The sequence below is a fragment of the Osmia lignaria genome, chromosome 9, assembly GCF_051020975.1.
Source record: "Osmia lignaria lignaria isolate PbOS001 chromosome 9, iyOsmLign1, whole genome shotgun sequence".
Classification (NCBI taxonomy): Eukaryota; Metazoa; Arthropoda; class Insecta; order Hymenoptera; family Megachilidae; genus Osmia; species Osmia lignaria.
In genome coordinates, this window is record NC_135040.1 from 5,902,673 (window position 1) to 5,914,208 (window position 11,536).

Genomic DNA, 11,536 nt, shown 5'->3' on the forward strand with positions numbered 1-11,536 from the left:
CAACAAAATCCACAAATCAATTGAAAGATATCGTGTGGTACGATCATTTTGCAATTCGTAAACGGTATACTGTTTGACGCTACACGGATAGGTAACGGATTCAAAACGTGATCGAGCAAAAGAATTGAAGATCGTTCGAATCACAGTCGCGTTAATATCCCGAAAGAAATTACAAACTTATCTTATTGTCCACTAATTTTTCATTATTTATAGCAAATGAACGTAACTATAACTACTTAGGTACATATATGTATACACATGTCTGCATAGATCGATAGTTGACATAGGTACTGTATATGTATGTAAGAACTTACTTAGGTATATGAGCATCCTGACCAGAAACAGACTAGTTCAAGTTTAATTATGTATTTGTTTTGACACGTCCTTTCATCTCAGCAATTAACATTATTGGCTATTTAATTGTAATTAATATAGTGTCAACCACTCGCACAATATGGTTACGAAGATCTATCTAGAAAAAGCATAAAAAAGCTGAATTAATTATGTTTAAGTTTTAAACAATGATTTTTATTTATTTTGATAGCAGAATAAATTAGAGCAATTAGCAATAAATTAAAATTATTATTAAATATACATTAAATACTAACGAAAAAAATGTTGACTACATTCGGCCAGGTGAAAGAAAACAAATTACTATATTGCAAGATTGTACTTAATTTGCATTAAAACAATTTTTCTATTATCTACACTGTTCTCGGCCGAATTCGTTTCAAAAGGATGCAGTGAAAAAGAGTATTACTACACGTTTTATTCAACAGCGCATTTTATTGTTATTGGAATCTATTCTATCGCAACAGTTACGCAAAACTGTATCGTGTACGAATCCTAAAAAATTATATAAAACATGTCATTTTATTCAACTCCAAATATTCTTTTCATCATATGTCATTTCCGGAGGTGCTGTTTTTTCTGACTCTCGTTGGGGTGGTACCGCCGATCTCTCTGTATTCATACCTCTACTGCTGAAAATAAAATTGTATACTTTAGAATCGAATATAAGCTGTTTAATGCTATCGAAAGCTTATGTCTGACAGTTGAAATATTAAGTAACTATAAAAACTCGATAAATTATATTTCCTATGTGACTGTTTAAACTAGATTGTACCCCCTAAAATCTTTATATTTTGGATTCATCTGACTGTCTCTATGTTGTGCCCATAGATCATCATACGTTACACGTTGTTTTACATCCGTTGTTTGTTCTGTTGTTAATTCTTCTGGAAAAGTGTTACTTGTATCATTAAAGTGGCTCACTGAAAATAAAATTAATAATCATTCCAGTGAACAAAAAAATTTTATTATTTATTTTCGGTATACTTACCATTACTATCTAAGAAAGGATCAAAATTACTCCACGACGAATCATCTTCCAACAATTTGTCAGAAGAAATAGTGAGTCTATTTACTTGATCTTCTTGATTGGTACTACCACCATAACTGGAATTATCGTGCAAATCTCTAAACGCAAATTAAACAATTTTATAACAAATGAAGATTAATGTTGTATAACAATATATATATATATATTAGATAATACCTTTTTTCTTGGAGTTTGCCAGCAAATACATCTCCTGGACCAAATACCCTCTCTTTACATATTGGACTATATATTATTTTTCCCCACAGAAATGCTGTAAAACTTGAAAGGGCTGTTACCACAGGCTTTATAGCTCCTAATTTCTTAGGAAGTAGAAAATGAAACATTAATCCAGATGTTATTCCACAAGGTAGACCAGATTTATAAACAGCATCTGTACTCATACATTTGTGAAAGGCTTGTAGATTTTCCAGCGTAGCACCAGGAATCTACAATTTATTGATAATTTTTAATTCTGCTCCAAAACAATTGTTATTTTTTTTCAACATCAATTAGTTGAAAGTAATACATAAAAGATTGTCATCGATTTTTAACCATAACTATTTACCAGTTGTTGAATAATTTTAACGTTGTCTTCATTTTCTTGATACATCATGCACAGTTTGCGTAATATTATCGATCATTAGGCTATCATCTGATATGAACTTAAATACTTACTCTCGTTATAACCTCAAACGATCTACAAAGAAATGACAGATGGAGTATACATATATATGGATATACATATATGTATTATATATATTATATACAGATACGTAATTATTCAGAATTCTGGAGTGATATTCATAATCAATAGTAGTATTTTAATACATGAAATAAATAATATACTTTACGAATAAAAAAATACTACGTATACTATTTATATGGTATTATAGATATATAAAATGCACCCATATTAAATTACATTGAATTAAAAAATTTTGAGTAAAATGGAACATGTATATATAGTATTCAAAAATAAATAGAATTCACTAACAATAAGAGCCAACTAAGTTTTGTCAAACTACATACAAATCTAATCTTTTTACTAAATTCTTTCAACTGATATATAATAAATACGTACATTACGTGTAAGACAGTCAAACCCAGAGTATGAAGAACAAGTATGCATATATACATATAGATGTGTAAAGTACAAGATACAATCCGATCACCGAATAAAAATTACATACAATTACTTATAATGTAACCAACATTGTGTTACAATTTGTTAAAAAGTAGCTTACAATTTATACAATGCACTTCTTAGTTCAAATACCAACAATTAATTTTTTTAATACAATGAATATTATAATTTCTAATTGTCGTTTTTATTTATTTATTTATAAAATTATTTAATTAGTCACTTTTTCGTTATGATTTGAAAATAGTATTTATATATAGAATATTTAAACGAATTCATTCCAAATAGATATCTATGTATAACGCGGTCGTATAAAACATTTTTTTTCGCACTTCAGCGTTAATCTAATAAGTACGAAACCTAATATGTGCTATGCTACAACTTACCAGAAAAATATTTCATAGACATTGTTGCATTTATATATATATATATATGTGTTATGCATTATAAAATTACATTATATTACATTATATTATACATATATTTATAATAAATGATTCAAATGGTAATTTGATAATAATTTAACAGTTAAATTCATTTTTAATTAATTTTATAAGCTTACATTGTTAGATAGTATTTTGATAATTTCACATCTATTTTTTCACTATCATCTCAGTAAAATTTTTTAAATTATACGTCTTGCAGTCCTTGTAAGCACTTTGACTATATTCTTTAAGTAGAATTTTTTCTTGCAAATTTTCCACTTCCACTTATGAACAACATGAAAATACATATAATGACATGTTATGTTTATAAGATGAAGAGGGAGTAGCGCTAACAAGGTACCATCATCCACTATAAAAGTGTTCGCATATGAAAGGGGAAGTACTGTTGAAAATGTTGTGTGACACAGAAATCAATAGAGATCTTAAAGTTCCTCGAGTATTATATTTCATCTTACTTTTAATTTATATATCTGTGCAATTAAGCATGACCTTGTCTATACCTACAACCGACTTTGATACAACTACATTGTCATCAAATAATTCAACTGCTGATGATTTGTAAGAATTTCCTATTATCTAGTATCTTCACTAACATATATGTATATATATATGTATGTATCACATATAAATGTTCTTTATGTTATAGATATGTCATAAAAGCAGTAGTATATGAAATTGGTATTCTAACAGATGCGGATAATACAACCAATGATACAACTGAAGGGTAATGTTAGAACAACATTTTGTTATCAAAAGATATATATATATATATTAACTGTTCCTGTGGTATCTTATGTTTTAATTGTCAAGTTAATATAATATAACTTTAATAACTTTTAAAGAATAAAATCAAACAAAATTATATTGTCCTGCATTTGATCATTTCTATTTCTGTAACATGTAACTGAAAAAGTATATAATATATTAATGTTACTTTAATTTCTCTATAGGCAAGAAGAGGTTAAACTTTCATTTTATAATCCACCAAAGAAAAATAATGAACCTTAAAATGAAGCTAAATTTGTATACTCAATTTTATAAACTCAACCATGAATTAATAACATTACACAGCACTGATATACATATGTAAATTCAAACTGTATACAATTTTAAGAAGGTATACAAACATGTATAAAATAAATCACTTATTTTGTTATGTTGGGCTCTCAACAGACAGAATGTAATAAAAAATAAATATTTTTAAAGAAATGTAATACTTCATTTACAATTAATTTCACATACCTATTTATATTTTTACAATTAATTCTTTTAATTTGTTCTTAATTTGTCAACAGGACTTATAAATAAATTATAAATCTATGAATATTCTTCTTCTCCTACCACTAATAACTAATATTGGCCAATTTGTAGAAGTAAGAATCAGTACTGAAATACACAGTATGTGAACATATATACCGCAGTTCACCAGAGTCCATAACTGCGACGCGCAGGTTGGAAGATGGTAGGGGAACGCAGCGAGCTCTCTGCTAATCGCTTTCCACTTCGTTTGGGAGTATCGCCAATCAGAGCGAAGATGCGCACTGGAGAAGCGCGAAGAACGAAAACTGGTCTTTTCGCAGTTATGGACTCTGGTGAACTGCGATATATATATGTAAATATATATAGTTTAATATATCATCTATAGTTTAATACATATATATATTATTAGACACAATTTTTCGACTTTTAAGACATGATTTTTTTTATCAAAATGACATTTGCAAATTTATATCACATTAAAAATAGCTCATTCGATACAACTATCAGATTCTATCCCATAAAAAGTAACCAAAATTCTTATTACGATTTTATGAAACTCAGTGTATCTGAAGGTTATCATAAACCCAATTACTTCACAAAATAGTAGATTATTAAGTATTACATTAGTATAATTGTTCAAGTTTTTATAACAAAGTTTAATTTAAGTAACGTGCATTTTCTAAATACATTACTTAACAAACTGATAAACTGCTGTCAAGAAACGTTCATCCATGAAAAATTCTCACGTGTTAAACAAACCACGTGTATCTATAATACGTATTAGCAAATTTGTGTAAATAATCTTAATTCATTGTTTAGTAATTTTATTTTTTGTACAGAGACGAGTGCATGTTGTACATATATACATACAATATTATGAATATTAATATTTATTTAAAAAAATATATCCAGCAAGTAATTATATTTCATTTATAAAATGTTTATAAAATTATTTTTACGAACTTGTATTCAAAAGCAAAAACAACATATTAGAAGTTCTATCAGGAAGCAGTGTATTCACACGAATACAAAAGAGTCTACAATGAACATATCCATATCACATTTGAAATATAGTTTTAAGCAACAATGTTTAAATGTAACAGAAGGATATACATGTATTATAGCAGACTGTCCAATATGTAATGATACTAAAAAAGGTTCGAAAATTTATGTAAATAAAACAACAGGTAGATATGACTTTTAAATAAATGTTATAAAAATATGTATACAATTTGATATTAAACTTTAAAATTAATCATTTCATTTTACTTTGAAATAATTATAGGATTCTTTATGTGCGATCAGTGCAAATTTACTGGTTCATGGAATATACTAGAGAAATTTTTATCAATGAAAAAGTCTAATGATAAATTAAAAGAGCTGGAAATGTTAAGAGCAACTTGTCATTTGGAAGAAAATTTTGAAGAAGAATGGAATGAGAAGATAAGGAACTGTCAAAATGTTGCAGATATGTCCATAGAAGAATATAATATGCTTCTCAACAATTTTTCGCTTCCTGTAAGAATATAAAAAGAACTGTCTTCATTTTTATTTAAATTCTGATGAAATGATAAAACATAATTATTTTTACAGTATGTTTTACAAGAAGATATATCTCAATTAAATTGTTTTTATGAGAAGGTAACCAATGTAATATATTTCCCATTGATAGGTTTAAACAACTCTATAGTTGGATATAAAGTGCTTACCACTGAAGCAGGAATAGAACAAACTGTCCCAGCCTTGGGTGTCGGTGGATGTATTAAATACAAGAAATATAATAGTAAAAGCGACAATGTTGCTGTGGTCGTTGGAATGATAGATGATCTATTAGCTTTAATATCAAAAAAGTTAACAAACAGCATCATCTGTCTTCCCTACAATTTAAAGAGCTTACCTCAACAGTTATTACCTTGCATGGAATCTTTTAAGAAATTAATTTTATGGTTTGGAAATGATGAAACAAGTTGGTACACCGCAAGACATTTTGCAAAAAAGCTGAATGATAAACGATGTTATTTTATTAGACCAACAGATTCACAGCCTCGGCCAAAATTAGCCGCCGAAATTGGTTATGATTTTAAAAGTATTCTTCAAAATGCTCAACCTGTATGGCATAAAAGTATAATTACCTTTCATCACCTTAGGGAAGAAGTATTGAGTGATTTACAAAATATTGATAAAGTACAGGGTGTAAAATGGAAAAAATATCCAACTTTAAATCGTATACTAAAAGGTCACAGAAGAGGGGAATTCACAGTGCTAACAGGACCAACAGGTAACAAAAAACTATTAAAGCGTTTATGAAACAAGTTCTAATCTTGAGTTTTATATGTAATAATTTATTTATTTATTTATTTTTTTTAACATTAGGATGCGGTAAAACAACTTTCATGAGTGAATATTCTTTAGATTTAGCAATGCAAGATGTGAGTACTCTATGGGGTAGTTTTGAAATAAGAAACGTACGATTAGCGAAAACAATGTTACAACAAATGGTAGGTGTACCATTAGATCAAAATTTGGAAAATTTTAATGTGTATGCAGATGCTTTTGAGAAATTGCCAATTTATTTTATGACATTTCATGGTCAACAAAATATCAAAGTAGTGATGGATGTAGGTATATGCATACTGTTGTTATATGGTGTTCCTTAATATATTTAAAAAAAAGCAATAATTCTTGTTGTAGGCAGTTGAACACGCAACGTATGTTCATGACATAGCTCACGTAGTAATTGACAATGTTCAATTTATGATGGGAACGGCGGACGATTCAAAACACATAGATAGGTACTAAAATTACTATTCTTTTATAGAATGTATTTCTTTGTTATATTGAATAGTACTGTCGTGTTCTAGATTTTGGAAACAAGATAATATAATATCAAGATTTAGAAACTTTGCCACTAAACACAATTGTCATGTAACTGCAATAATACATCCAAGAAAGGAACGTAACGACGAGGAACTGACAACCTCTTCAATTTTTGGGAGTGCAAAAGCGAGTCAAGAGGCAGATAATGTGCTTATTATTCAGGACAAGAGACTTACAAGTATCCGAGGCAAAAAGTACTTACAAGTAAGTATGTATATGGAAACAAAATATGACAAAGATCTGATTATTAAAAAGGGTATATGATTGTAGGTAGCCAAGAATAGATATAGCGGAGATTTAGGTATCATGGTACTAGAATTTGATAAGTCAAGTCTAAGCTATTCTTCAAAAATGAAGTTAAAAGAGAAGGAAAAATCCACAACAAAAAAGCATTCAGTAGAAACGGATAGTAAAAAGACTTTATAAAAGAATACTTTTTTAAAAAGTATTAAATAAATATTATATTGTTAAACTTTCTTGTACAAACATACATTTTTGATATTATATAGGTTTCTTTGTGTTTTATATTATTATCATAAAAACAAACTTTTTATTTGATAAATAAAAAGTACTTATATAATAGTATGTCGTTGGTGTCTAACTTGGTCAATAAGCCTATGCAAAAATGCAGAAATTGCAAAACTTAACGAAAAAATATAGCAGACCACAAATCTCACAGCCAATTCGCTCGTATTATTTGATAGATAATTAAGGGGGTAGACACGGGTAATGTAGCGAAGTGACATTACCGGCAAAAATGGGCCTAAAGAGGGGTTCTCTGTACGTAAGTACATACATATGTATTATATACTTAAGTATATACATTCAAATAGAATACTAATCGTAAATGGTATAGTAGAATATAACACGAATTTCATGATAAATCTATCTTATATCTCATCTGAGTCAGAGAAACAATACGAACAGTTTACCGCTTTATCGACTAAATACATGCTCTAAACGTGGGTGGTAAAATTTGATCAGAATGATGAAGATAAGAATAAACGTCGATCTAACATTTTATATTATTTAGTGTTTTATGTTTTTAAATCATATTTAAACGTAAAAAGGTGTTAATCGAGTCAATAATAAAGATGAAATTAATAAATTTAGTTCACATTACTTTCGTTATTGTTACTATGTTTCTAATAATTTATGGTAGAGATTTAAAAAAACCATCAGTGTTAATAGCCATATTAGTACGTAACAAAGCGCATACATTACCATATTTTTTAACCTTTTTGGAACAACTGAATTATCCAAAATCACGAATACATCTATGGTAAGTAACCTCACTTTTCGTGTATAACCTATTTTTGATTAACTGCTGAAAAAAGGAAACATTTTTTAATAAGATCTGTCTTAACAACAATGTAGTAAATAATAACTTTTATATTTTAAATATTAAAAACATCAAAAATATTTCGAGATCATTTTGTACTACGTTTAAATAAAGGATGTTGTACATACTTTCTATTATTAATATTTGCTAGTTTAACTAAGCGTATTTTTTCATGGCTTAGTAGATGAATATGAAAGGGCATTAAAATATCTCGCACTTAACAATAATTCGATAGATCGATAACTGAACTTAATCGATTTTTCCCGTTTAAATTCCTTTACAACCGATAAAAATCTTATAGTACCGAGCATGTTTGATAATTAAACATTGTTATCTTTTTTCTAAGTTTTTTTATTATTAATATCGTCAAAATTAAGGTTTTGAGAATTTCTGCTTCTCTGTGGAAACTGACTATGTTCGATATTGTACATGATAAATTATGTCTTTTTAATATAACATTTTTTTAAGGATACGCAGTGATAACAATATCGATAAATCAATAGAAGTATTATCTACATGGCTTAGTCGTACAGCCAATGAATACCATGGAGTTGAAACAAATTTTAATGAAAAATCAATTGGATTCGAAGATGAAAATGGAATTGCTCATTGGTCAACACAAAGATTTTTACACGTGATAAAGTTACGGGAAGACGCGCTGAACGCGGGTAGAAATATCTGGGCAGATTTTGTTTGGGTATAGATATCATTACTATTTCTTCATGAAAATTTTTTTATTAATTTTTTAACGCAACATTTCAGATGCTGGATGCAGATGTTTTTTTAACAAATGCGAATACTTTGAATGAATTGATCTTAAAGAATCAGACTGCGGTTGCCCCATTATTAAAATCCGATGGTTTGTACAGCAATTTTTGGGCCGGAATGACAAGTGATTATTACTATCTGAGAACAGATAAATACGAACCGATATTGTTTCGGGAAGAAACAGGATGTTTTGATGTACCTATGATTCATAGCGCTGTTCTTATAGATTTAAGAACACATCTTTCGGATCGATTAACGTATGATCCAAAAAATTTAAATCACTACGATGGCCCTACGGATGATATTATAACTTTTGCGGTCGGAGCTAACAAGTCTGGTAAATTAGCGTTATATATAGCTTTAACAACTTTCTGCGTTTTAAGTCTCGACCAATAAAATTTACTTTGTCCCTATTATAGGTGTACCATTATTTATTTGCAATGACAATATTTACGGGAATATTATAGTTCCATTAGAAGAAACAGAAACAATTGCGGAAGATATACAGCGACTAATAAACATTAAAACAGAAATATTATGTGAGTTAAGTCGTCCTCCAACGAGAAGAAAAGCTGAATTTCAAGCATAAACAAGAAAACAAATCTTATTTAATATATACATATCTTGTATGTTTTTAGCAAACAGTAATTATCTTCCATTATCGACATATCTAGAACATTTTGTTCAATATCCCGCGGAAGATACTTTACAGGTAGACCATATTTATATGATAAATCTTTTAAGGAGGCAAGAGAGACGCGACAGAATGCATAAACTCTTTAAAGAACTCGGCATTCGAGCGGAAACTATTGATGCCATTGACGGTAGGTAAGTCGCGATGAAAATGTAAATTTTAGTAAGTGTATTTCTTGTACCTTTGAAATTTTAAATATTATCTTAAATATTAATAATTGAATTTCATCCTTGTTGTGTTTATTTTTATAGGACATTAAACGAAACTGTTCTTCATAAATTGGGAATAGTAATGATGCCAGAATACACTGATCCTTATCATGAGCGGTAAGTATGTTATAGGACAAACTACTTGATGCCGCGAGAGTCCATAACCAACGACGCGCAGGTTGGAGGATGGTGGGGGAACGCAGCGAGCTCTCCGCCAATCGCTTTCCACTTCGTCTGGGAGTATCGCCAATCAGAGCGACGCTGCGCAGAAAAGAACGAAAACTGGTCTTTTCGCAATTATGAACTCTCGTGACATCAAATATATATGTATTAAATCATAAACAATAATAATGATGAAACAAAAAATATCGTAGACCAATGACTATGGGCGAAGTTGGTTGTTTCTTAAGTCACTATGCTATCTGGAACAAGGTAATTACGAAATTTTTTAACTAAGCGTTTTTTTTCACAACTTGAAGTTATATTAATTTTTATTTTGAATTATACTCCTGGAAAATTATTAGGTAATACAGAATGGTTACAAAAATGCTATAATATTAGAAGACGACGTTCGTTTTGAACCATTTTTTCGACAAAAAGTAAATTACATATTAGCAGAATTGAATAGCCTTCAACTTGAATGGGATTTAGTGTAAGTGATTGATTTTTAAACAATAGACAACCTAATTTCAATTGTAGTACATTAAATTAATGTATCATGTATTAGTTATTTGGGAAGAAAAAGATTGATTGAAAATAATGAACCTTGGGTCGATGGATCGAAATATTTGGTGCATGCTGCCTACAGTTATTGGACATTAGGATATATCTTATCGGCAAGAGGAGCAAAAAGACTCGTGGAAGCAATGCCATTGAAAAAATTAATACCCGTCGATGAGTATCTTCCTATATTATCGGATGTTCATCCTAGGTAAAAGAAATCAGATTTAACATTTTGAAAGATATTTGATACGTTTATTAATTGTATTACGTATTCAAGTTATTTCTGCTTTTTTTTTGTTCTTTTTTTCATATAGAAAAGATTGGAAGGTACATTATCCAAAGCGTGATTTAATCATTCTTTCTGCAAATCCTTTATTAATTTACCCCACACATTATACTGGGGAACAGGGATATGTTAGTGATACAGAAGACTCTACTATTGTATTTAACCAGCAGAACGTAAACAAATCGAAAGAGCGGGAAGATTTGTGAGTGCCATAACAGAAATTGAAGATCTATAAGGGAATGAAATATACTTAAGTAATCTTCATAATGATATTGAAACAAAGCATTTAATTTCCATGACAAATATGACTGCCATTTATGTTTATACTATACATACAACTATTAATCATATAAGAAACTGTACGAATGCAAAGAGTAACTATTTTATGTATCCCTTTCGTAATTTGTTT

General features: G+C 29.0%; 4 protein-coding genes across 11 annotated transcripts; 3 read left to right on the forward strand and 1 right to left on the reverse strand.

Annotated features, from left to right (window-relative positions):
- Window positions 1–721: 721 nt before the first annotated feature.
- LOC117603868 (uncharacterized) lies at window positions 722–8,736 on the reverse strand. Of its 8 annotated transcripts, none has more exons than XM_034323426.2 (7): window positions 8,576–8,736; window positions 8,330–8,432; window positions 1,947–2,078; window positions 1,559–1,827; window positions 1,343–1,479; window positions 1,127–1,274; window positions 748–983 (listed from the first exon to the last, which is right to left on the reverse strand). In XM_034323426.2, exons 3-7 carry the CDS (start codon window positions 1,992–1,994, stop codon window positions 878–880), a joined length of 708 nt encoding a protein of 235 aa, XP_034179317.2. In that variant the 5' UTR covers window positions 1,995–2,078; window positions 8,330–8,432; window positions 8,576–8,736; the 3' UTR covers window positions 748–877. The 8 variants fall into 8 exon arrangements, with proteins under 8 accessions (XP_034179354.2, XP_034179364.2, XP_034179317.2 ...); XM_076690038.1 differs by lacking the exons at window positions 8,330–8,432; window positions 8,576–8,736 and adding exons at window positions 3,085–3,231; window positions 4,211–4,367; XM_034323463.2 differs by lacking the exons at window positions 8,330–8,432; window positions 8,576–8,736 and adding an exon at window positions 2,463–2,647 and having other exon boundaries at window positions 722–983; window positions 1,127–1,238.
- LOC117603919 (uncharacterized) lies at window positions 3,336–4,150 on the forward strand. The gene is made up of 3 exons (XM_034323522.2): window positions 3,336–3,526; window positions 3,615–3,692; window positions 3,919–4,150. Exons 1-3 carry the CDS (start codon window positions 3,336–3,338, stop codon window positions 3,974–3,976), a joined length of 327 nt encoding a protein of 108 aa, XP_034179413.1. The 3' UTR covers window positions 3,977–4,150.
- On the forward strand, window positions 4,555–6,987 carry mtDNA-helicase (mitochondrial DNA helicase). Its single transcript, XM_076690030.1, has 5 exons — window positions 4,555–5,415; window positions 5,514–5,746; window positions 5,822–6,506; window positions 6,602–6,846; window positions 6,902–6,987. Exons 1-5 carry the CDS (start codon window positions 5,166–5,168, stop codon window positions 6,905–6,907), a joined length of 1,419 nt encoding a protein of 472 aa, XP_076546145.1. The 5' UTR covers window positions 4,555–5,165; the 3' UTR covers window positions 6,908–6,987.
- Window positions 7,928–11,533, forward strand: LOC117603722 (glycosyltransferase 25 family member). The gene is made up of 10 exons (XM_034323144.2): window positions 7,928–8,387; window positions 8,916–9,144; window positions 9,210–9,552; window positions 9,635–9,754; window positions 9,854–10,043; window positions 10,161–10,235; window positions 10,493–10,550; window positions 10,643–10,770; window positions 10,846–11,049; window positions 11,156–11,533. Exons 1-10 carry the CDS (start codon window positions 8,200–8,202, stop codon window positions 11,331–11,333), a joined length of 1,713 nt encoding a protein of 570 aa, XP_034179035.1. The 5' UTR covers window positions 7,928–8,199; the 3' UTR covers window positions 11,334–11,533.
- The last annotated feature ends 3 nt before the right edge of the window (window positions 11,534–11,536 follow it).

Bases quoted from the DNA above. Each gene is read 5' to 3' on its own strand.
- LOC117603722 (XM_034323144.2), top strand. From the start codon at position 8,200: ATGAAATTAATAAATTTAGTTCACATTACTTTCGTTATTGTTACTATG. The intron at 10,044-10,160 runs GTAAGTCGCGAT...TTATTTTTATAG, and splicing joins ATTGATGCCATTGACGGTAG to GACATTAAACGAAACTGTTC. The intron at 10,551-10,642 runs GTAATTACGAAA...GAAAATTATTAG, and splicing joins ACTATGCTATCTGGAACAAG to GTAATACAGAATGGTTACAA.
- mtDNA-helicase (XM_076690030.1), top strand. From the start codon at position 5,166: ATGTTTATAAAATTATTTTTACGAACTTGTATTCAAAAGCAAAAACAA. The intron at 5,747-5,821 runs GTAAGAATATAA...TTATTTTTACAG, and splicing joins TCAACAATTTTTCGCTTCCT to TATGTTTTACAAGAAGATAT. The intron at 6,507-6,601 runs GTAACAAAAAAC...TTTTAACATTAG, and splicing joins AGTGCTAACAGGACCAACAG to GATGCGGTAAAACAACTTTC.
- LOC117603868 (XM_034323426.2), bottom strand. From the start codon at position 1,994: ATGATGTATCAAGAAAATGAAGACAACGTTAAAATTATTCAACAACTG. The intron at 1,828-1,946 runs GTAAATAGTTAT...AATAAATTGTAG, and splicing joins TTAAAATTATTCAACAACTG to ATTCCTGGTGCTACGCTGGA. The intron at 984-1,126 runs GTACAATCTAGT...TTTTATTTTCAG, and splicing joins AAATATAAAGATTTTAGGGG to CAGTAGAGGTATGAATACAG.
- LOC117603919 (XM_034323522.2), top strand. From the start codon at position 3,336: ATGAAAGGGGAAGTACTGTTGAAAATGTTGTGTGACACAGAAATCAAT. The intron at 3,527-3,614 runs GTAAGAATTTCC...TTTATGTTATAG, and splicing joins AATTCAACTGCTGATGATTT to ATATGTCATAAAAGCAGTAG. The intron at 3,693-3,918 runs GTAATGTTAGAA...ATTTCTCTATAG, and splicing joins ACCAATGATACAACTGAAGG to GCAAGAAGAGGTTAAACTTT.